This window comes from Eptesicus fuscus, chromosome 23 (assembly GCF_027574615.1).
Source record: "Eptesicus fuscus isolate TK198812 chromosome 23, DD_ASM_mEF_20220401, whole genome shotgun sequence".
Lineage (NCBI taxonomy): Eukaryota > Metazoa > Chordata > Mammalia > Chiroptera > Vespertilionidae > Eptesicus > Eptesicus fuscus.
Window position 1 is genome coordinate 21,641,606 of NC_072495.1, and position 25,159 is coordinate 21,666,764.

The 25,159-nt window shown below is 52.3% G+C and overlaps 1 protein-coding gene across 1 annotated transcript in view; it reads left to right on the plus strand.

Annotated features, from left to right (window-relative positions):
* The window catches only part of SSH1 (slingshot protein phosphatase 1), a 50,159-nt gene that overhangs the window by 9,724 nt on the left and 15,276 nt on the right, over nt 1-25,159 (plus strand). Inside the window, exons 3-9 of the mRNA XM_054712532.1 lie at nt 15,259-15,362; nt 17,261-17,325; nt 17,717-17,838; nt 19,871-19,939; nt 21,180-21,245; nt 23,805-23,999; nt 24,440-24,533. Of these exons, the coding sequence (XP_054568507.1) occupies nt 15,259-15,362; nt 17,261-17,325; nt 17,717-17,838; nt 19,871-19,939; nt 21,180-21,245; nt 23,805-23,999; nt 24,440-24,533 (715 nt within the window). The remainder of the gene's footprint in view (nt 1-15,258; nt 15,363-17,260; nt 17,326-17,716; nt 17,839-19,870; nt 19,940-21,179; nt 21,246-23,804; nt 24,000-24,439; nt 24,534-25,159) is intronic.

A 25,159-nucleotide genomic window follows, 5' to 3' on the forward strand; every position in this document is an offset into this window, starting at 1 on the left:
ATGTGCGTGGTTGTGTGCCAGGCGGGGCCCCAGGAGAGAAGATGGTTGTGAGGATCAGGAGTGAATGTTGTTGTTGTTGCTTTTCAGCATTTCCAAATCAAGCACATGAACATGTTCATGAGAGTTCTTTTAATTTTTCTCTTGCCTGGCCAAGCAAATGTTTGGGCCAGAGCAGCAGGATTTAGTCTTCTCTATTTTATCTGGTTTCAGTGGTCAACTGTCAAGTCCCTTACCGCTCTGCCTTTTCCTCCACGATTCCCTCCCCTTGTGGTCTTGACCTGGAATTCCTCAGAGGACCCCATTCTCCTTAGAACAGTGGTCAGCAAACCGCGGCTCGCGAGCCACATGCGGCTCTTTGACCCCTTGAGTTTTTAGCACAGGCCAGCTTAGGAGTACCCTAATTAAGTTAATAACAATGTACCTACCTATATAGTTTAAGTTTAAAAAATTTGGCTCTCAAAAGAAATTTCAGTCGTTGTACTGTTGATATTTGGCTCTGTTGACGAATGAGTTTGCCGACCACTGCCTTAGAACTTTTAGAAGTGCTGCTGTGCCTTCTCTTCCTCCCCCTTAGCATCCGGGTGGTCTCCACAGACCACGCCTCCTCATCTCCATTTAGCACCACTTCTCTTACGCCCCGCCCACCCTCTGGGGTGCCTTCCTGCCTTTCTTGGCGATTTCTCAGCCTGGACTTGATCATCCCTGATGATAAGCTGCCAGGCTAAGTTCTGCCCAGAGGTGTCCAGCATCCGCTGCATCCCGGCTCTTTGCAGCGAGCTGCTGTTTCAGTTAGCTGTTGCTGTGTAACAAGTTACCACACACTCTGGGCCCAAAACAGTGTCTGGCTATCATCTCCCAGTTTCCATGAGTCAGGAATCCGGACACGGTTTAGCTGGATCCTCTGCTTGGGGTCTCACGTGGCTGCAAGTCAAGATGTTGGCCAGTCCAGGGTCTCATCCAAGGCTCGGGTCCTTTTCCAAAGACACACTGGTTCGTGGCAGAGTTCGTTTCCTTTCGGCTGTCGCAGCTGAGGCAGCTCGCTGCTTCAAGGCCGACAGGAGGAACTGAATGCCATCTCGGAAGTGCCCAGCCATCACCTTCCCCGGACAGGGTCACCTAACGAAGGGAGCCGCTCTCCCACCTTGTCCCCTTACCCCACAACAGTTGGGATAGGGACTCAGCTGTGGTGCCTGCACCAGGGGCCGGGGAGTTCTTGAGATGCCCCCATCCAATGTCGAGAAAGCAATCGTGCACCAGAGCAGGTGTCCATTCAGTGTTACAGAAGGAGCAGGTGTGTCTGGTGTGAAGGTGAGGCCACGTCAGGGATGCTCAGTCCTGGTGGGAAGAGGAGCATCAGGACGCCACAGGGATCGACCACCACACAGGCGACCACCGTGATCTCTGCTCACACCGACACCCTCGCCCGCATCGGGAGGCGTGGCATCACCCGGATTCGCACCCACTTTGAATATTGGCCTCTGAAATAACCATCTCCACTGACCCCTCACCGATTTTCCCCTAAGCTTTGGTCTTAGGGAGAAACAGGGCTGGCTCCGACCTCTGTCATCTGTCACTCAGCCGGCTCTTCTGTGACCTTGGGCAGGCCTCCGTTTCCAGTGAACAAGACCATACACAGCTCGTAGGTTGCTGTCAGAATTAAATGTGATCACTGCACGAATCTCTTCTCCCACGGTAGACATCCGACAGATGCCCCTCTCTGTGCCTCCCTCCGGGCCCAGCTTCCGTGGGGGTGATTCATGCCTTCCATTTCCTTCCCACAGGCATTTCTCTCTCTTTAGTGTTGCCTGGGGACTTGGTCCTTGCTCTGTAGTATGATGGCCACTTGCCCACCAGACCACATGCCCACCTTAAGGACAGGGCCTTCCTGCCTCCTAGCCTCCTAGCACCCGGCACCCTCTGGATGGGCCATCGAGGTCTCGTAAATGGAGTCCTCTGTGTCTGTTTCATGTCGAGGAACTCAGAGTGGGCTTGGAACAGACAGCAACAAGAGACCGAGATTTTTTCCTGCAATTCCCCAGTGCGGTTTGGCACTGTTAGATGTCCCTTCCTTTCTGATCTGGTTCCTCACAGGAGACATGCAAATATGTGTTCACCTCGTCCCTTCCTGTCCCCACCCCATGGCTTCATAGGCAGCGGCCTCCCATTGACTCCAAATTTAAAATATTGGAGCACACAAACCTTTAAAATTCTGGAGCCATTATATAGTTTTGTCGTTCCTTTTGGTTTAACCCAGGTATTATTCCTGGTAGTTTGGTGGAACATTTGATTTTAAAATCAGAATTTGCCTTCTGTATCCATTAAATACATTTTTTAATGTATTTTTATTGATTTCAGAGAGGAATGGAAAGGGAGAGAGAAATAGAAAGACCAATGATGAGAGAGAATCACTGATCGGCGGCCTCCTGAACACCCCCTACTGGGGATGAAGCCCGCAGCCCGGGCACGTGCCCTGACCAGGAATTGAACCATGACCTCCTTCCTGGTTTGGAGGTCAATACTCAACCACTGAGCCACACCAGCTGGCATGTTGTTGGAAAACTAATCCTAGAGTGGGGACCAATGAGAACAGAGCTGAAGTTAATTTGATTCTGTTGAAACTTAATTAACTTTATTATTAAGGTTAACTTAAAATGAATTTTGCTCCGAGTAGTAGGTTTCATTAAACTTTCTAAATACTAGTACTTAGACTTCAAAAGAGTGCCTCGGGGCCCCTGTCTCATTCTTCCCACACACTTGGCACGCCAGGGGAGCGTGTGACATAACAGGAATGCTCCTGCAAGCTCTTCATCGTAACAGTGGTGACCAGTGATCACCCTCCTAGTAAACGGAACAAAGCTGTGAGAGGGAATCGGAAAGCCTAGGTTCTGTCCCGAGATATAGCATCTGCTGTGCGACCTTAGGCAAGTTGCTAAATGGGCCCCCATTTCCTCCTTTGCAAAGTGAAGAGATGGATTAGATGATGGTTTCCAAATCCAAGAAGGAGTCCTCAGACCCACCAGTCTAGTCCTGTGTTACATTGTGCTTCTGATCGTTCATAGTAAATTTGTAACATGCTGTCAAGAGTTTCTCCTTTATTCCTACACTAAGAGCCAGGTCACATGTTTGTGGGGCACCTAGCCAGGTCAGTGTTAGGGTTTGACCCTGAGACGGAGCAAACAGGTTGACCCCTGAGAAGAAGTGGGGTCACTCGTCAGGCACGCCTGGCCCTCCCCTCAGGAGTGGCCGTTTGGAAAAAAGAGACTCGCCTTCAGATCTCGTCGTTGGCATGGGTTTCGCTGCGGTCAGATCTCTGGGTTTGGACAGCTTATTAGAAAATTCCTAGGGCTGGAGCATCCAAAAGAGTTGTTCTGCTTCAAGGAAAGCCACAAGAAAGAAACAGGATTAATCAAAATAGGATTAATCACAATAAGGAGGAGTCTTCTTCAAGATGTGCAGAGGGATTGGGCCAGGGACGGGGGCAAGACCCTGAGTCTGGCCTGTGGGGGTCCCACTTGGGGGGCGGGCATGGTATTGTTGATGGTTCCCATGGTGGAGGCGATGTGCTGATGAGAAAACCTAGCTGGCCTGCCTGTGGGCGTGGCCCGAGCATCGGGGTGAGATGGGCGAGACAGCTGTGTGGATTACGTAGGTCACACAGGCTGGCCTGTGCCTGACAGTGGGGTCTCTGGGGGGGTGTAGGTCCCGCCCCCTGACCACCTGCATGACCATGACCTTGGGCCAGCCACCTGCCCTCCCTGACACTGAGGGTCTTTGTGAGGCTTAGAGAGTCTTGTGCTGTGTGTAGTGCCTCGTCCTTGCCTGATGCCGCCTGACACATGGTACCATGAGTTATTTTCATTGATGGGAGTGAGGGCCCCTCCTGTCACCCTTCCTGACCGTCTTCTCCTCCATTGGTGGACTCAAGGCCAGTTCCCCACGAAGGTCAAAAGGTCATCCAAGTGGAAGCTAAGAGGAAAAACAAGCAATGCTTGACCTAATTCCCTCCAAGTTCTACTGAACTTTGTACCCACTTTCACCATGTTTTGTATTTTTATTTCTGCAGATTTTTTTTTTTCTTGAACGGCTACTTTAGTAGCTATTTTTAAAAAGACTTTGTTTCAAAGAAGGTTGTCGGAGGTCCCCTCAGGAAAGGTCTGGTGCTCTCCCGACGGGCCACCCTGTGCTGGCAGAAGGAATTCCCGGTCAGGGCTTGGCACATGTTTGCCAGGAGTTCTCCAGGCGTTTCCCCAAAGCTGGGCCCAGTCGGAACTCCCACAAACGAGGGGACCGTCGGTATGGTTTGGAGACAACCAGGCCAGCTGCCACCTCTGTAAATCCCTGGTCACTTCCCACATGTCCAGACCCACCTGTTCCGTGCGGGTCTATGGCAGGGGACGTTTAGGAGTGGCTCTTTAAGGCTGGGGTTGAGGCCACTGAACTGGACGCAGGACGGCTTCCTACGGCCCCTGCTCCCCAAGCCCTGGGCCCCACCATGCCCAGTAGGAGGGAGAGATGCCTCTTGTGAAGCAGCCTGGTAGTGGAAGCAGTTTTTATCTAACCGTTTGCTCTCTTTATCCATTTAGGGGATTTAAATGTGGGGCCTGTGTGTGTCGTGGGTCCTGTGCCGAATGCTGGGGATTCCATGTTAAGTTAAAAAAAAGAGTCTACCTTCTAGAGGTAGCATGTGAGTGCTGGTTCGGCCATAGCTCTGTTGGAAAGGGATTTGAAACAGCTTAGTAATTTCATTGAAACAATGTAATTTAAAATTAGAAAAGTGAGCCCGGCCCATGGCTCCGTGGTTGAGTGTCGACCTGGGAACCAAGAGGACACGGTTCGATTTCCGGTCAGGGCACATGGGTTGCAGGCTCCGTCCCCAGTAGGGGTGTGAGGCAGCCAATCAATGATTCTCTCTCATCATCGATGTTTCTCTCTCTCTCTCTCTCTCTCTCTAACTTTCTCTCTGAAATCAATAATATATATTATAAAATTAGAAACATGGGACAGGGAGAAAGTGGGGGAAGTAAGCTGAAGTCAGGAAGGTTTATATGTGGAATGTATGGCATAGTGTTGCTACAGTTACCAGAGTTTGGCTACCAACCTGACCGTGAGCTTCCTAGGAGTCAAAACAAAGGGAGAAACAAGGTCAGTTGCTTGATTCATGGTGTCCTTAAAATACCGCCAGGTCAGTGCCTCTGAAGAACAATTCCTGACAGACACCCTGATAGATAATCCAGATAAGTAGTGGGTGTTCATAAGGAAGCCCAGGGTGAGGGGTGGACAGTCAGGGCGTGGGCCCTGCAGCCCGCAGGGAGAGCTGATGCCGTGTGTCCATCCCACCCATTAACCTGGTGTTTGTGGTCCTGCGAGGTGAAGTCAGCTGCAGGGTTCGGCGCCAAAGCTGCTGGTCGCCCCAAACATTGAAAACAGGATGCTGAGTCACATCCTGCGGGCCTGCGGCATCCTGACTTTGCGTGCCCTTCACAATGGGAGGCTCGCACGGGCAGGTTGGCCCCTCGCTGTTCCAGAGTGTGGTCTCAGAGCAGGAAAACGTTAAAATTAGGTCTTGCAGGAGCCGAGTGTGTGTGTGTGTGTGTGTGTGTGTGTGTGTGTGTGTGTGTGTGTGAAGTCCACACAACCTGACGCACACATAGACCAAGAGGAACAGGGAGGGCAGGGCTTCCCATCATGCCCCACCGCCTGGCACACCTTGCCATTCTGGGAAACACAAGAGGGAAAAGGGTCCTGAGGCGGAGAGGTCTCCGTTGGTGAGGGAGGAAGTATCTGAGATGGGAGGAGAAAGCCAGGAAGTCCGCCTGTGACAATAACCAGGGAGATGGTCCTAAGCTTTTACCACCTGCCAGTGCAGAGTAAGTAGTCTTTTACCAAAAGCCAATTAAGTGGAAGTTGAAAAATACATTTATTTATATATATATATTTTTAAATGTATTTTTACTGGTTTCAGAGAGGAAGGGAGAGGGAGAGAGAAACATCAGTGATGAGAGAGAATCATTGATCGGCTGCCTCCTGCATGCCCCCTCCTGGAGAGTCAAGCCCACAGCCCAGGCATGTGCCCTGACCGGGAATTGAACCGTGACCTGGTTCCTAGGTCGACACTCAACCACTGAGCCATGCCGGCCGGGCTGAAACATGGGACAAAATGTTATTTTTTTAACATTTTGAAACAAAACGTACAGGAAAGTGACAAGTACAGTACAAAGAACTTTTTTTCTGAACTGCTCTGAGAGAAAGCTGCCAGCCGATGCCCTTTGAATACCGGCCTCTTCTTGGCCGTGCAAACTTGGCAAGTGCCATAACCTCTCTGAGCCTCAGTTTGCCTGTGTATCAGATGCAGGTGGATGCTGAGGATTTGGTTAGGTGATATGTATACAGTGCTCAGCGTGGTCACTCTACAGAGATGTTTTACCGTCAGTGTTTCATTGAGGGCACGCTGTCTTCTGGGCACTGAGAGGGACTGGACACTCGGGTGCGGTGGAGAACTTAGTTCTGTGTTGTTCGAAGCACTTGTTTGCCTAGAGCAGTGGTCGGCAAGCTGCGGCTCTCGAGCCACATGCGGCTCTTTGGCCCCTTGAGTGTGGTGGCTCTTCCACAAAATACCACCGCCTGGGCGAGTCTGTTTTGAAGAAGTGGCGTTAGAAGAAGTTTAAGTTTAAAAAATTTGGCTCTCCGAAGAAACTTCAATCGTTGTACTGTTGATATTTGGCTCTGTTGACTAATGAGTTTGCCGACCACTGGCCTAGAGGACCCGGCCGCCAGGGCCTGTAACTCCAGCTGCAGGTTTATTTGGTGAGTCCTTCTCGTCCCGTTCATCCTGCACGTGGTGAGCGCCGAGTCCCAGCCTCTCGGAGAGGACCAGGGGGATTTCGTCATGAAGTAAAATGCTCGGAGCTGGAGAGGAGGACAAGCTCCTTTAGGCATGCGTGCTTACTTAGAATCGCCGCACGTCAGACCGGGAAGGAGACTTGGAACATTCTGTGCGTCCTGGCCGTCGAGTCCCATTGTGATGTTCAAGTGCCCTGATGTGACACGACCCCGTCACCACCAGTTAGTAGGTACATAGGTCTAGGAATTGAAGGTCTGGGAGTCAGCTTAGGGCGTGGTGACCTTGAATAGGGGATGGGCTGCCTGTACCAAAGGGAGGACGAAGAACCTGGGACGGTGGAGATGCACCATGGGTGGGATTTTTGAGTCGTTTCAAAGACATTTCCTTCACGTGCCTGCTCCTTCTGGCTGGCTCGGCGGTCGTTGCTGCCACTGCATTTCCTGCACGTGGCCTCGCTGGGGTCTTCGACCCTGGTGTACCGGATGTCCAGAGGAAGGTGGCACCAGCTCTGGCTCCCAGAGGCAGGGCCCAAGGCACTTGGGGGGCCATCGAGAAACTACCCTAAGGGTTATCAAGCCAACGCAAGGCACCTCATCTGCTGTCTTACTTATGCACTGGGGGAACCCTGCTTTGGCGAGCTTGCTAGTGTATTCAGCTGCTTGCTCCTAGCCGTCGGTATGAAGGGGAGCTGTGGAGCTGGCTTCAGAGAATGTCTCTCACTGTCTGAAATGCTTCTGGACATTCCTTCTGTCTGAGAGAAGCCTACGCCTTCTAGCCAAACAATACATGGCCCGGCAGCACAGACATTTGTAATGAGCCCTGCCAGCATTTCTTGCCGGTGACCCCGTTCCTGAGTGTAATGCCCCGCGGAGCTGGAATTTCCCTGTTCTCCGCACCCTGTATTGCAGGAAACGGTTTGGGAGCTCTAGCCGAGAGCTGTGTCAGGTGAGGTCCCTGTTCGCTTGTGCCCTGAGGGATGGTGCTTGGAACAAGGCCCTGCCGAACTGCGAACTGCGGGAGCACAAAACAGAAAGACCACGGCCTTGGTGCCACTCGGGGTCTTTGCGACTTGGACATGAATTCAAAGTGAGGGGAGAAGCTGTGGGAGAGCGGTGGAAGGGGTCTCCTGTCTCCACCTGCCGCCGTCTTCGCCTTCTCCCGCTAGGACGTCTCCCATCTCCTTCACATCTCCATAAGCGTCACTTTGCTGCGAGCGGGGTTCTCTATGGTTCTGAGGTCCATCTGTATCCACCCAGCTTGACCTGCTGCTCCTGCTGCTGCAGGTCAGCGCATCCCGCCCTCGGGCCTGGGGCTTGTGCCCCGGACTTGGAGCCTCTCCGTCCGGTCCTGCCCCTTGTTAGACAGGTGACCACAGATAAGTCCTTTATCTTCTCTGTCTTGGTTCTTTCATTAGAAGAGTGGAAACTCGTTCTTCTAAGAAACAACAGCAGAAACGGAGGGACAAGCCCCCTGGAAACTGGAAAGCACCATTCCGATGGCCGGTAGCATTTACTTACCGGAAACAAAGCTCAGTGCGTGCTGCTGCTGTGCCGGGCATTCCGGTGCCGAGAACTTCTTAGGCTGACGGTTGGATGCTCAACCAGAAGCCCACGGTTTGGTTCTTAGCTGTGCACGTTCTGAAACGAGAATTTATTACTACACTCAGGGATGACCAACTTCCGAGAAGCCAACTTATATTAACCAAATGGATAAGAAACTGACTTAGAAACCAGAATAGACATTTATGAGTTCACAGAGGGGCCTTTTACAAATACTCCTCTGTTCACTACAGGGGAGGCGTAACGTGATCTTCCAAGTGCACGCGTGTGTGCGCGTGTACACGTGCACCCGCAGCACCCAGTATGTTCCTCTACCGTGCCACCTGCTGCCTTACATCGCAGTTACTGCCCTGTGTCCGTCTGACCCACTAGCACATAATGTTGCCCCAGGGCAGGAGCCATGTCTGTTTCATTTCTGAATGCCCAGGGCTTAGCCCTGACCATATATTTGTGAATCTACATGGAATTAGCAGAACCTCCCCTTGGGAGTGGTCAGTGGTGCCCACCTTTGCATTTGTTCCCTTTTTTTTCCTGGAATTATCATCACGTCTGCTAACCTGACCACAGCCCACTCAGTAGTCATGGTGCAGAGCTACTGCAATCGAGGGCTGGTTCTGTCCATGTAAAAGTGGTTTCAACCAGTCCAGTCACTTTGGACCCTTTTCAGAGCCTGTACTTGAGGCTCATCGTCTCTGATTTTGTGCGTGATGTGTGTCAGGAATCCTAAAATCACAGCGTTGAAGCGCCTTCCTGTTTCCTCGTCTATAAAACGAGCGTAGTGATGCCTGCTCGGTCCTCCTGGAAGCGTTCCTAGAAGATCAAATCCGTTGACATTCGCTCGAGTGCTTTGTCCACAGCCGAGCTCACCAGAGCTCTGATCTGTCAGCGCTGATGCCATTTCACACCGTGCAACGCGGCTGCCTTTCGAGGGCAGGGCCACTTGTGACCGAAAGCATTTGGTGGACGATGGGCAGGCGCACCTCCCTGCCAACCTGTTCTGCCGCTTCCAAGGAGGGTGTGGTTTTGTGCTCTGGCCTGGCGTGACCTCCCTTCACGGTACCCAGTTGCGCTCCTCTCCTGAGAGGACCCCGCGCTCTCCGTGGTGGAATCGTTCACCAGCTGGAAACATTGATCGTGCGCCTACTATGTGGGAGGTATAGAACCTACTATGTGGGAGGTATAGAACCTACTATGTGGGAGGTATAGAACCTACTATGTGGGAGGTATAGAACCTACTATGTGGGAGGTATAGAACCTACTATGTGGGAGGTATAGAACCTACTATGTGGGAGGTATAGAACCTACTATGTGGGAGGTGTTTTTATGAGTGGGGTTCCCGTGTCTCCTGCCACTGTAAGGTTCGGGGGTTCGCCCTGGCTATGGGTCCGAAGCCCTTCGGGAACTTTAAAAAAGCAGGTGCTCAGACTTACTGCAGACCTTTTGAATTAGAATCAGTTAAGGGTAGACCTGGGCATGGATATGCTTTAGAACAGGGGTCCTCAAACGTTTTAAACAGGAGCCAGTTCACTGTCCCTCAGACCGTGGGAGGGCCGGACTATAGTTTAAAAAAAAACTATGAACAAATTCCTATGCACACGGCACATATCTTATTTTGAAGTAAAAAAACAAAACAGCAAAAACACCCGCATGTGGCCCGCGGGCCGTAGTTTGAGGACGCCTGCTTTAGAAGGTCCATAGGTTCTTCAGGTGGACGGCCAGGGCTGGACGGCGGGGCACTCGGATAATATTCTACAACGTGGTGTTGCTACACTTCGTATTTCTGTTTTTCAAGGAATTAAGTTTCTAAGTGGCCTGGCGCACACCCAAACCACCCAAACACACACCCGTCCCTTAGAGAGGGTCATTACCTTCGCCCTGGTGGACCCGTGCGCAGGCGTGGCTTAGCATGTACTTCTTAATCTGCAAATATTTGCTATATGCACGAATGAACAGAACCCTGTAAGTGAATATCAGAACATACATGTATAGTAGACCACGAATCACAGCCCAGACCCGTGTATTTTATTTTCTTAAACGTCGGTGTACACCGTTCCAGGAGTTTGACGGGCTTCCTGCAGTTGTCACGTAGAGAAGGGCTTGCCTGCCCCTCAGAGCTGTGGGAGCTGGACACCGTGCACAGCTGAGTGCCTGGCACAGCCCCTGCCACGTGGCAGGAGCTTGGTAATGGCAGTAATGTAATGCTTGTCAATGGGGAGCAGCTCGGCCAGCGTGGCCGTGCCACCCGCAGAACTCTGCAGGATTCCCACTCAGTCGGAAGGACGGAAGGATGTGTCCTGTGCAGGTGGCCCTGGGCAGGGTGATTGGGGTGACCCCCCTCTCTCCCCCCCGCCAAGCCCTCCGCCTATCCCCAGGCTGGTGGAAGAACTCTAACGCCGAGGCTTCTCTTCCTGAGGCCTGTTTCCTGCTGATGCTTCTCTCTGCATCCTGCAAGCGATGCTTCCACGTGCCGGGAACCAGCACCGAGGAAGAGGAGTCCGGGCTCCGACTCCTCGGTGACGTGTGCTGTAGCAGAAAAGAACCAGCCACGTTGCAGTTAGCCATCTGGACGGTTAGGGACGACGGGCAGTCCAGGGATTGAGAAGGTGGACGTGGGGCACACATACTTGTCTAATCCCATCTTGTAAAGTCGTCTGCCCCTGGGCAGGCTGTATCCTCCGCTGCCAAATAAGCATCGTCATGTCTGTGTCTCACTTAATCCTTTTGTGAGCATTTGGGAGCTGGGGGGAGCTTCCAGATAAGACCTTCCCGAGTTCCTCTCTTAGGGCACAGATCCCATCCCGCCCTGCACTGTGGTTATTCGAACCCTCAATTCATTTCCCCGGCTGAAAGCAGACAGCTCCTGGCTGGCTCCTGCGGGTGGGGTCCGGGACCGGGGCCTGCTTTACCTGCGCAGCCTGGCCTGTCCTGAGCACCTTGCGTGCATTTCTCACACGTGCACACGGGAGGGTCCCTCTACCTGGAACGCCCTCTCCCCAGACTTGCCTCCTCGGGGAGCAGTTAGCACGACCGCAGAATTTCCAGAATGTAAGCGCGCTTTTGCAAGTGCCCCGTAACTGTGGCAGCTGCCCACGGTCACGGCTGGGTGAGTGGACGGTGTTCTGAAAGAAACAGAAGTCCCTCAGTGTGACGATGGCGGCCAGCACGGGCCCAGTCACACGGCCATGTGCCTGGGCGGCCAGCTGTTTTCCCTCCCGGTTTCTGATGCGCACCCTCTGGCCTGCCGCTGAGGCCGCCACGCAGCGTGGGAGGGAAGTGATTAGAGGAACTTCAGCTGCCTCGCTCCCTCTGAATGGCCCTTTCATCGGGATGTGCAGGGACAAGGGCCTTGTTCAACCCAAATATCAGGGGGAGACGACACTGCCACCAGAGCCATTTGCTCTCTGGGCGGAAGCATCGTCCGAGGCCGAGGACTCCTCGCCGGAGGACTCCAGCCTCTTCCTCTCCTGCCTGCCTTCTCCTGGGGCGTGGAAGGCAGGAGCGCGGGGTCGCCGACCATGTGATCGCCGCAGTCATGAAGCTTTTCTATTTCACCGACTTCTGCGTCTCCCTGCAGCCACCTCCTTACTTCTGCTCTTCAGAGGCTTCCAGCCCAAATTAGTACGTATCCCCTGCTGGTCTCTGTTCTCCTGCCCCACCCGGTGACGGCTCGGAGACGGGACGAGTGGCTGCTGATGCTCTGAGGGCTGGGGGTTTTTGAGGAGCAGCAATTGAGGTTTTCCTCTCTGTCTTCAGTGCCTTGTAGAGACTTTAATCTCGCGGCGGCGTCTGAAGCAGCAGGAGCCAGTGTCTGAGGACACGTTTGTCCCTTGGAGATGACAAAGTTGGGGGTGGGGGTCGGGAGGGCAGAAGTTGGCTTTGTTTTTACTCCAAGATTTTCCTTACAGCGACGGAGGGAAACAGTTCCGTTTTGTTTGTCTGGGTCTGACCCTCTGGAACTTGAGTTGTTCTTTTTAGGACACCAGCATCTTTGAGAAGATGCAGGTTTTCTGGAGCTGGGATGGATGGTTGGTGGGTTAGTGCTTTCTGCCCCCCGACTACCCAGGAAAGAGTGTGCCATGGCCAACGTGGGTTTGTTACAGGGCCTCCTTCCCCAGAGGGGCGCCTTGAGACCCATGAATCGGGGTACGTTGCCCCTGGGTATTAGAGGCCTGGCAGAGACCCCCACGGCGCCCTGGCGGTGGGAAACAGGGTTCGCATCAGCCACGCCGAGGGCGCCTGAGGCTCTGGGCCTGCAGTGAGCTAGGCACAGGAGACGGGAAACAGGGTCCGGGAGAAATATCCGTGTCTTGGCCCCCGAGAGTCATCTTGTGCGGCCATCCTTGTGCTGTGTCCTCTCACTGCCTCCCAGGCGCAGGCGAGGGCTCAGGGCTGCCCCCCCCACCCCCCCCACCCCGGCTTCTCTCGCGGATGGGAGGCCCTGGTTCTTTATCAGTCCCAGGGACCCCGAGGAACAACTGGCCTAGTCAGCGATCACAGGATAAAGCCGGTCTGTTCTTTTGCATTGTTCCCCTTTTTTTCCAAAGGAAGTGAGAGGGAAACCAAGGGGAATTTTTGCCCGTGATTTCCAAGGCGAAGGTCATGGTTCATGGCTGGCTGTTTCCAGAGTGCTTGGGGTTTGGGTCAGGGCGGATTTTTGTTTTTCTGAGGTTGTCGGTTTTTTGTTTTGTTTTGCTTTTTTAACTCGTGGACATAAGAGGCTGATGTTGCCTTGCAAAAATTTCCCCCAGCTGCTTCGACGAGCTGGTGGTTGCGTTTGTTTCGTGGGTTTTGGAGTCCCTTGGGCAGCTCTTCCAGATTTCACTGAGCATCAGCAGTGAGTGATCTGAGTTCTGAAAATAAAGTTGGTTGTGAAATTCTAAGGAAGGAGAGGGGGACAAATGAGGAGGGTGGGAGAGTGCTGGGTGATTCTGCCGCCTGCTGAAACACGACAACCTGGACTTCAGACGGGCCAGGTGGGTGCCAAAGAGCCTCTTGCCTCCCATGGGTGACAGCGAGTCAGCAAAGGAAGGGTGCCTCCCGCTTCCTCCATCGTTTAGAGTCCTGAGCACTTGTCACTTGCAGTACAAATATCTGACGCATCGGTGGGAAGGATGGCTTGGCTGTGCACTCGCAATCATAAATAAAGAAGTTGTACAGAGGTATTGGTGTTACAAAGTCTGTAAAGCCGGTTATCAGCAATTCAGAGGCCCCAGTGAGAGAGGCAGTCGGAGCCTTCCTATTTGATATTTGAGCAGTCCCTATTTTTAGCATGGGAATTCAACCAGGAGAACCAGCAGGTGGGATTGTGGACTTGCATTCTGGAAGATAACCGATTCTGATTCCAGGATCTGCTGGCTTGCTTGCTAGTTTGTGGGGTGAGTTTTCGTAGCACCCAGAGTTACTTGTTAGACGCGGCCGCCTTTCTTACTCCAGGATTAGGAGGTTTACTCACAGGGGATGTCTGGGGCAGAGGCGATCTTACTTTCTAACGTTACCGAAGACGTTGTTGTGTTTCTACCAGGAACTGATTTGCTCTCTGTTAAAACCAAAAAAGTGCCGCATTTTCTTAAGAGATTTTCCTTTCAAATCATTTGTATATTAATCGGTTGCTCAAGAGAGAATTGATCATTTTTACAGTTTATAAAATTTGTGATCTTTCACAAAATTAGTAAGAATAAAATTTTTTTTCATTATAACGTACATGTTTTCTATTACTTTTGAAAGTCAAGCAAAAATAATCATTTAAAAAAGTTAATATTTGCTCAGTGTACAAGATTTGGAAGATACTAAGAGGTAGAAAGAAGATAATCATAAGTAGTCCAACCCCTCAAAAAACAGATAATAATTTTGGAGTATTTTTTGGGTAGTTTTCAGAGTTGACAGTATTTTTGAATAATTAGGAGTAATTAATAGATAATGCAGTCTACCACTTTGTGCAGTTTTAATTTCTGCATAAGCTAAAGGTTTTTTTAGAGCATTTGGAAACCTTGAAAAGGTTTTCATTGCAAACTTTTAAGTTATAGGTTGAATATTATTGTTTTGGGTAGTTAAAATAACTAAAGACCAAAGATTCATTCTGCTGAGAAATTCATTGGGTCGACTTGAGGTTTTCTGCAGCAACAGTGGACACAGCACTCTTGACCAAGTTAAATCCCAGGTCAACAGCCACTCAGCTTCCCTTAAGATGCAAACAAATGGTGACAGTGCCCCTTCCTCTCGCTTGGATTCCATCAAAGGAAGGCAGCAAGAAGCAGTGAAGCTGTTAGAAGACACAGAGCTAGAAACAGGTCAACAGCAAGGCTACGAAAAATACACCCCCTGCCCTCAGCAGAGAGTCAGTCCCTGTTTTTGTTTTTTAAATATATTTTATTGATTTTTTTTCAGAGAGGAAGGGAGAGGGATAGAGAGTTAGAAACATCGATGAGAGAGAAACATCGATCAGCTGCCTCCTGCACACCTCTCACTGGGGATGTGCCCGCAACCAAGGCACATGCCCTTGACTGGAATCGAACCTGGGACCCCTCAGTCCGCAGGCCGACGCTCTATCCACTGAGCCAAACCGGCCAGGGCTCAGTCCCTGTTTTTAGAGGCTGTTGTATCACAGTGAGATCCCTCCCAGTGTCCTGCACCTGGATGTTGGAGCGGAAGCGTCGTTTTCACTTGCACACTCTCCGGCAGCCAGCTTGTAGCAAAGGTCCGGGAAGACAGCTCAGTGAAATGTTTCCAAAAGCTGTTTTATCCCATTTGAACTGCATGTGCTCTTTGTCCGCACCCCGGCTTTTCAGCCCTGTAGCATGTCTTTGCCCATTTTCCTCTCTGAGTTCCAGCCTGACTGTGCTCCGGTTTCGTTCTCCCCAGCTTAAGCGAGAGCTTTTTCATGGTGAAAGGAGCAGCCCTCTTCTTACAGCAGGGAAGCAGCCCTCAAGGCCAGCGAAGCCTGCAGCATCCCCACAAGCACGCAGGTAAGCCGATGCCCTAACACTGGAACTCGTTTTCTCTGCCACTGGAGGCACCTCCCGCTCCTGGTGGGGAGCCATGTGTGGGTTTTCAAGGCCAGAGAACTAGTGGGACCGGGGCTGTAACAGCTGACACAGGGAGAAGCCCCATCTGTGCAGGCTCGCCAGGCAGGGTTTCCGGGTGGCGCGGGGAGCAAGCGGCCCTCCTGAGCACGGTGTCTACCTGACAAGTGAGGGGCCGGCGGCACTGGGTTTGGATGTAAAGATATCTTACTTACAGTTTATCAGCTGCGTATTCTAAGTTGAAGCAGGACTTTTTAAACAGATGCACCAGCATACGTTATAGTCAGGTGTTGTACCCTTGAAAACAGCCACCTCGGGGTGCTCTGTACCCAGTCTGGGGCTGCTGTCACTCCTCCGAGCATTTGGACAACTCTCATTTGGAGAATTTCTTTCTCTCCCCCTAGCCCCCACATTCTCTATAATACCAAAAGAAAAAAACACCTGTTTTTATAAAAGACAGTGGAATGAAAAAAGAGTAATTATTAAACTTTGCTAAGACAAAGTTTAGTGACACATCTGACATGAGCATCTGATAGCCTGCCTAGCCTTATTAAGCAACATGTGTCCAAACTGTGTATCCTCCCCCCACCCCCTTTCTTGCACCCCATAGCTGGGAAAAGAGGGTACCCAGGGATAGAACGCGTGAGATCTTCATTTATTTGGCCAGCGGCCCAGGGAACCCCAGGGCCAACAGAGAGAGAGAGAGATCCTTAACTGGTCTTCGAGTCGAACAAAGCCGAGACGCTGGTCGTCTCCAGGTGTTGGGCCTCTGGGTGATAACGTTTTTTTTAATTCTAGTTTTGAAACTTTCTGTAACAGGATGTATTCCTTTCACACTGCAGAGAGGGCTCCAGCCAGCCTCGTTAGGGGAATTTCTTTATGAGCCCTTGGCACGCCCTGAGATGGAAAGTCTTTCTCTTTTAATGGTGGGTTTGGTTTGAGGAAATAGGGAAGTGGTAAAGTAAGGGATCAAACCTGGTGTCAGTTTAGGTTCAGAAAGCAAACAAACAAGGAGAGCCTATGAAGTAAACGCACCGGTGTTCTTTGGTGATGGACTCCGGCGCCGAAGGCAGTTTGAAAAGGAGCCGCGAGAAAACGTGCTGTGGGCAGCGCTCCCGGCGCTCCCGGGCGGGCAGCACACACACGGAGTGCCAGCCGGGCCGCCCTCTGACCCAGAGCAGCAGGTGGAGGCAGCTAGCCACTGGGGCCAGTGCTCCTGTCACTGGGATCATGCTGTTTGTCTAACCTCGAGTCACCCCGCCTCGTTTTGGATCCGAGTGCTGGGGTTAGAACTTTGCATCTTACAATTGATAGCAAACACCAAGACCCGATCGATATTTTCACATAATGACATTTGTAATCAAGATTGAAGTCTGTCTAAAGCCAGGACAACAGTTGTTCTACACAAGGAGGCAGTGTGGTGTGGGGAAAGGACCTGGCTTCTGATCCCAGTTCTGGAACTGACTGTGTTGTCGTAGTCAACCTCTGAGCCTCAGTTTCCTGGTCTTTAAAATGGGCATCACATACCAGTACCTTGGAGGTCATGGAATTTGAAATTTACTCAGATAACATACTTACCTCCTCGTAAGTGCTCCGGGTATGGTCGCTATAATGATTACCTACGGTGACTTCTGGCACAATAAAGCTATAAACAGAATCTTTATTTTTGAATTTGCTATCGGCTTTGCTCTGATAGGAATTGAACCATTGTTTATGTCTGAACAGTAATGCGTATAGCAAAGCAGATGCTCAAGCTTTGCTCACTCTGTATACATTTGTCTCCTTCCTCTAAATCCAGCGGTATTTTCCTACTGTGTGAACTTGATTTGTTGGTCCGATAGGTGACTTGCCCCAGCATCTGCAAGTGATGATCAACCTTCTGCGTTGTGAAGATAGAATCAAGCTGGTAAGAAGAGACGAGAGTGGCAAGTTTTAATTTTTAATTGTGAAATTTGGTAGGGAATTACTGATGAGCAGTGGGTGGGGTGGTGGGGGGAGGGGGAGTAGGTGAGTTTTTATATTTTAGCCAGAGAAAGGATGTGTGGGGTCTCTGTCAGTCTATCAGTCTGTGCTGAGTCGGCGTCTTCAGTGTCTGGATTTTATTATTCACCCATTTAACACACTTGGGGAGGGGCCCCCCTGCGCCAGGCACTGTCCCTCGTGTTGGGGGATAAATGAGATGCGGCTCTTGTGCCTGAGAATCTCATCTTAGACAGCAGATGTCCTTGACCTTGGTTGGGCGGAGGAAGGGGGCACGACCCGGGAGGGCGGGCCATGAAAACCTCTCTGCCGTGCAGGCCGTGCGCCTGGAGAGCGCCTGGGCGGAGCGGGTCCGGTACATGGTGGTGGTGGACAGCAGCGGGCGCCAGGACACGGAGGAGAGCATCTTGCTGGGCGTCGACTTTTCCAGTAAGGAAAGGTGAGTCTGACGGGACAGGAGTTGCTGCTGGAAAGAGATTTCTGTGGCCCCGTATCCTTGGGAGTTGACGGTAGGATGCGCGATGGCGGGTGGCGGGGTGGCCAGGAACAGTAGGGCACGGCATTTCCGCTCTTGTGTGCGGCACTGTGCCAGATCCAGTCTCTGCTCTGAGCTCAGGGCCTCCTGAGAGGAGAGAAAGTTACACTGTGCTCGGAGGTCTAACACTGGGTGCCACTGGGGTGCTCTAGACGAGGGCACTTAGCCAGGAGGGCTTCCTGAAGGAGGTGACGGCTGTGGTGAACACCCAGTCAATGCAGGAGCCAGTCCGGTGAAGCAGGGAGGACGCCCTCCAGGCAGACGGGCCTGTCTGAGAAGCATGTGCTCCATAGGCAGCGCGTCGAGTGCCTTACCCAGTGTTGCTGTCCCACGGATCCCCAAACTTGGAGACGGTCCCGGGTCAGAGGCTTAAAGAGAGGTTTGGAATGTCCCAATAACTAGAGGCCAAGTTCGGTGTATCACAGGCCCTATTACTTGTGTGAAATGAAGGCGAATGGCTCTTCTTACATCCAGGATAAGTTAATACATGTGAGATCACTGCGAAGCCTGGATTCGTTAAAACTAGCTTAAATGGGCTCCCCTTAGTCACCATTCATTAATCTACTCATTCATTAAGCAAACAGTTTGCATTCTCCTGTGTATGAGGCAACAGGCAAGGCCCAGGTAAACAAAGAAGCAGCAGTACACACAGTTCTTGACCTCAGAGAGCCCGTGAGCTCAGTGAAGAAGAGCCATCATCAGATGCTGGGGGGTGGCTCAGGGATGCAGAGACGTGGGGGGGGGGGCGGCGGTCGTGGGAGCACAGGAGGGGGGTGGGTGTAGAGGGGCCATGCCAAAGGCCTCTGCAACCTGCAGTGGCTAAGCCAGGTCTCAGAGGACGAGCAGGCAGTTGGGCAAGTCCAGGGGAAGGGACGTGTCGGTCTGGGGCTCTGAGGGGTCCCCTCCTTGCCTCGCCCCAGCCCTGACACAGCCGAGAAGTTCCAGGAGCCCTGGGTCTCAGCACAGGTTTTACTTTGCAGCTCTGCAAAGGAAGTGTAATCAGCCCATCGAGGACGGGGAGGACGGCAGGGTGGGACGAGAACTGGCCTAACACGAAAGGCTGGAGGAGTCCGGCAGGGGCAGGGGCAGGGGCAGGGCAGGGCCGCAGGTGCCCAGGGCTCCCTGTCTGCACAGTCGCACGCTCGTCACGTTACTCCCTGGGCGGGCTGCTAAGTGGCAGCAGAGATGTAAGCTGGAGGCTGTGGCGCTGGTCTTGGCACAGTCACAGCGGTTCCTCACAGCCGACTCTTTCAAATTCCTGAGGAATGTTCATGAGAATCCGAGGAGCCCCTGTGATAAGCCCTTTGGTTCCCTCGGCGTGTTCCAGCGGCGCCAGTCCCTGAAGTATCATTTCACCGTTAGGATGGGCAAAACAAAAGCGGATCAGGCTGGTTCTGAAACAGCAGCTGCACAAAAGGTGCAGAAACAGAGGTCTGGCACTGAACTCCGGCAGTGGTGTTGGCACGCTGCCCTCCCCCCTCACCCTAGGACCGGAGTCTGGGTTGGCTGCCTCCACTCGTCTGTGTCCCCCAGAGCGCGCATGGCTTTGCGCCAGGAGCGCGCCAGCCATCGGCGGCTTCACCCCTGCTGCCGTGAGGTCGCGTGGTCAGCCGGTTGCTCCTTTCCCCCTGAGAGCTGCCGCTGAGACCTGGTGTTTATGAAACTGCAACCACATCAAACCATGGGGTCAGAGTCCCCCGTGACTGTCTCCAAGCTGGGGTCACTGGCAACTCCCTCTGGTGGGGCCATCGCAGACCCGTGTCTTCTAGAATTCAGTGGTGAACAGTCCCTACTCACAGCCTACGAGCAACTCCCAGGGACACACCCGGGAGCTGGACCCGGGTCAGGCTGGGTGAAGACACAGGGAAGTCCGTGTGTGAGCAGGTCACAGATAATGTGACTCTAACCCTAGACATCTCCCTTTCCTCCTGCGCAGTAAAAGCTGCACCATTGGGATGGTTCTCCGACTGTGGAGCGACACGAAAATCCACCTTGATGGCGACGGGTAAGCAGTTCTCTTTAAAGGGTTCTTTTAGCCCAGCCAGCGTGGCTCAGTGGTTGAGCATCAATCAACCTATGAACCAGGAGGTCACGGTTCAATCTCCAGTAAGGGCACATGCCCAGGTTGTGGGCTCTATCTCCAAGGTGGGACGTGCAAAAGGCAGCCAATCAATGATTCTCATCATTGATGTTTCTATCTCTCTCTCTCTCTCTTCTTCTCCCTTCCTCTCTGAAATCAATAAAAATATATTTAAAAAAATAAAAGGTTATTTTAGTCACTGTAAACTCTGAAACACGAGTTGGTTTGGGCATCATTGGGTAATCATTAGCAAAAGAATCATATGTATGACGTGTCTATTGCATCAAGAGAAGTGATGTTGCCCTCCAATGAGCCACACAAGGAAAGGGACATCCTGGTCATTGTGTGGGGAGTTTGGGTCATGTCGTAGCCACAGAAGCACCTTACAGGAGATCACTGCTGTGTGACGTTCAACAGCAGCAGTAAGCGGACATTCATTCATTCACCTGTCGTTGGTCAAAGAGTACCCACAATGTGCCCTCCCTTTGGGGCTGGTCCCTGAAAGCTCACAGATAAATGTGACAGCAGGAGCTCACCGTTTCGGGGGTGCAGGGACAACCGATGGGGGGGAGGGGGAGGGGGGCTGCAGAGGAAGAAGCATTTAGTTCGTCCTGGGCTCTTCATACGTTTGTCCCCAGGGGAACTCATGGGTTCTGAGAGGAGGGGTGGAAGGAGGCAGGATGGACATTGTCCCCGCTAGGATTCCGGCAGTAAAAGTTATGCCACCTCAGATGGGACTGGGAGAAATAATCATTCGATTTCTTGAAGACATAGGACTATGGTAATATTTTCCTTTTTTAAATTGTGTCTTCCATTAATATATTTTCTGTGCAATTCCGAAAAAAATGTTGATGGGACACAGCAGGTGGGTTGGGCCATTGCCAAGCATAAACGAGGTGGGGTCGAATGCTGTCATTGCCTCGCACCCTGTGCTGGGGTTTTCCTTTTGGTAGACCTCGCGTTGCGGGGTTGAGAACGAGTCTCCCCGGATGGAGAGCCCATCTTGGCCCCTGTCTGATGCAGCCGGCCGGTGGTCCCTCATCAGACAGCATGAGGCACGCCGGCCCTGAGAGTGTCCCCGGAGGGCCTGCCCTCCCCGCCTCGCAGGGGTGTGGTGGGAGGGGCTGGTTTCTCACCGCGCTCTCTTTCTGTTTTTCACTCTTAGTGGCTTCAGCGTCAGCACCGCAGGAAGGATGCACGTCTTCAAGCCCGTATCTGTCCAGGCCATGTGGTGAGTGTGGTTTTAGGGACTTTCAGCTCCTTGGAAATGGTGTCCCAGCTGACCGCAGGACTAGAAAACCCCCTGCTAGGGGTTTTAGGTACATTTGTTTTGTACATTTGTTTGGTGTGTATGACAAGCTCTACCTGACAGAATTGACCACTTTCACCATTTCTACTAGTAAGCATGTGACTCAGCGGCATTAAGTACGTTCACAATGTCGTGCAGCCATCACCACCATCCATCCCCAGAACTTCTCCACCATCCCAAACAGAAACTCTGTACCCCCTTCCTGCAGCCCCCGGTCACCTCTATTCTCTCTCTCTGGGAATGTGCCTGTTCGAGTCCTCGTGTCAGTGGAATCCTTTGTTCCTGCCTCTGGCATCTTGCACTTAGCATCATGCTTTCTGGGTGCATCCATGCTGTAGCATGTGTCAGAATTTACTTTTCATGGCTGAATACTGCTCCATGATATGGCTACACCACGTTTTGTTTATTTGTTGATGGACTTCGGAGTTGTTGCCACCGTTTGGCTATTGTGAGTAGAGCCACTGTGAATATTGGTGAGCAAAGCATCTGTTTGTGGTTCCTGCTTTCATTTCTTTTGGGTATATACCTAGAAGTTATCATGTGACTTTCTAGATCATGTGATGATTTTCTGGTTAATTTTTTGAGGAGCCACCAAACTGTTTTCCACAGCAGCGGCACCATTTTACAGTCCCACCAGCAGTGCACGCAGATTTTGCTTCCTCCACATCCTAGTTAATGTAACACTTGTTATTGTCTGGTGGGGTTGTGTTTTTTTTTTTCATACTAATGGATGTGAAGTGGTACCTCATTATGGTTTGGTTGCATTTCCCTAATTAGTTAATGTTGAGCATCATTTGATGTGCTTATTGGCCATTTATATATCTTCTTTGGGAAAATGTCTAGTTTTTCCTTTGGCGACTTTTTAATTTGGTCGATTTCTGTTGTGGAAGGTGTGTTGTTTTTGCATGTGTATGTACAGTCCCTCCTGACAGATGTCATTCCAGCATGAATTCACCTGCTCATTGTACCTGGCACACAGTAGGCATTCAGTTTGCACCATGAAGGGAAGGCCACTCTGCTAGGCACTGAGCATCTTGGGAGGCATGAAATGGACATAATTTCTCTCCCCGTGGAGTTTAAAGTCTGTGAAGGGAGGTGGCCATAAACACAAAACAAAGCCACGTGTTACATGGAGGGGTGCTGGGCTGGGGGGTGCTTTCTACAGCGTGCAGGGGCCTGGGTAGGGGCAGGGCCTCCCAAACATTCTGCTTTAAGGATGAGGTCCCCGTGGGTCAAGGCTGCGTTAGGCAAAATGACTCACATCCAGAGCTTCCCCGAACCCGGCACACACATCCTAGAGCCTTCCTCACCCCTGGAGGGTTGCACCACCCGCGCATGCAGCAAACTCGCGGCCTGTCGTGAATAATCTGGAAAAGGCTCGGGAGCAAGCTAGTGGCACCTGAGAGAAGACCCGTCTTCTCTGCCCCGTCTTCCTTCCAGGACAGAGAGAGGTTTGCAGGAGTCTGCCATGGGCTTCGCTCTTCCTAGTCTCTCTCCTGCTGCTCACTCTGCAGTCTGTTCAGGGTCATCTGGGGGAAGTCATGAAACCATCCTTCTCCAGGTGTCCCAGGTGTTCTCTGTGTCCCTGGGTGATTTTTTTTTTAATCTCTTTTTCTACAGTGAGTAAAAAATAGGCCCACGTGCTTTTCCAAAACTTCAGAACCAGAACTAAATTTCATAACTCCCCAGCCCACGTTTGTTCCCTCAACCAGCCTATACAGCCGTGTGCCGTTGGGAAAGGGCCGCGGACCGCCGTGGCTCTTACCCCACGTTGAGCGCTCTCTGCTGGCTCTCCCTCCTCCCAGGGCTGCGCTCTCCCACCCCCCCCCCCACACACACCCGTGCACCCCATTCGCTGAGAAACGTTCCACTATCCTTTTGTTAAAAGAAGTAAAAGAAGAATGACTGAATTGACCATTATAATATACATTTTTAATATTGTTCCTTCTGTCCCACCACCTTCCCAAACCTCTTCTTCAGTTGGATTCTGCATTAAAATGACTTTCTAGAACATGTTTCCTTAGGAGATCTAAGCTATTAAAACATTGATGGGAGGGGGTTGGAAGTTGTTAAGGAAGCAGTAAAAGGTCTCTGCTGCATGGTAATGAGCTCCCTTCCAACAGCGAGGCTAATTGTAGCTCCTACGTTTGAGATGCCCACGGCCTCCCTCGGAAGTAACCTCAGTCCTTGGGAGTTAGTCAGTGGACTATAAACGGGTGTGTGAACCAGCGGGGGCTGGGGAGGGAGGGGGAGAAAGAGGAAGTTGTTGTTTCCTTGTTGGGAAAGGTGAAGGATGTTCTATCTGCTCTCTGGTCAGTGCGTGTGTCCCGGAGACTAGCCATGTTGCCTGGCAGGCTGGGAGCCCCAGGAGCCAGTCCTGTATGACCTGCCCTTCCCCGCCCCGTTTAAAACCCTTTGCTGAGGGGAGCACCCAGCACGCCTGTGCCTCCCAGGCCTGACCCCCTCCCCTCCTCACCCCAGGTCCGCCCTGCAGGTCCTTCACAAGGCCTGCGAGGTGGCAAGGAGGCACAACTACTTCCCCGGGGGCGTGGCTCTCCTCTGGGCCACCTACTACGAGAGCTGCATCGGCTCCGAGCAGAGCTGCATCAACGAGTGGAACGCCATGCAGGACCTGGAGTCCACGCGGCCCGACTCCCCCGCCCTGTTTGTCGACAAGTGAGTGGGGTGCCTCCTCACCCCCGCCCACCCCGCCTTGTGCCTGACTGTGTCCCCGCGATGTCACGCCTGCTCTGGTCGCACCACCTCTCCCAGAGCCAGCCTCTCAGGCAGAGGTCCCTGACTGGTGGCCTGTGGGTGGCCTGTGGGAGGTCTGCGACCACACCTCACTTTCGAAATTACAGACAAATGTGGGTGTGACTGTGTCTCTGCGTCCCAGCCCCCTCGTGCCCTGTTGCCCTGCGGCACTGCAGGCTCCTGTGGGGGGGAGCTCTGGACACAGCGCAGACTCTGTCCCTCTCCCCCGCCTGCTGAGGTCACACACTAGGACGTCACCTCTGTGGACCCAAGCCACGTTCTGGTTATCCTCCTGGGGTCTCTGTGAACTCCGACCTCAGGCTTCCTGTATAAAGTTCTGCACTCTCCTCCGTTCCCTCCAGGCCAACGGAAGGGGCGAGGACCGAGCGCCTCATCAAAGCCAAGCTCCGCAGCATCATGATGAGCCAGGACCTGGAGAACGTGACCTCCAAAGAAGTAAGAGCTCTCCCCTTCCTAGCGGGCCGGAGGCCGCGGGGCCTCCTTTGTCCCGTTGCCCAGGCCCGGCCTCCTTTTCCGGGAGGCCACCGGCTCTCGGGGGCTTTTTCCTGCAGGACTTGGCGAAAAGAGCACAGCCCCGCCACGTGCCCGCTGTGAGGCTTGGGCAAGCTTCCTGGGCTCACTCAGCCTCTAAGGCCATAGTGAGAGTTCCATGGACCCCTAGATGGCACCAGGAAGCAGTTCCTGGGAGCACCCTCTCTGCCCCACGTCGCCTCCCCAGCAAGTCGCTAACCCTGGACGGCTCTCCTCCTGCCTCTTGCTGTTTCTCTGGTCACATCCCCCCCCCCCCCCCCCCAGTTGCTTTCGGTTCAAAGAATGCAATGGATTTTAATAGCAGCGTAACCAAGGTAGATCTAAGAGGTTGAAATGGCCATTTCTAAATATACAATCTTTTTATTTATTAATAACATACAACATCATATTGTGATACCTTCCAAAGCAAGATGAAACTGACTTGGGATTTTCACGGCGATGTGTTTGATGTTTAATTGTACAGACATAAGTGCTTTCCACTCAGGAAAGATCCCCTGGGAATCAGATTCCTCGTGTGAAACCGTGTCATA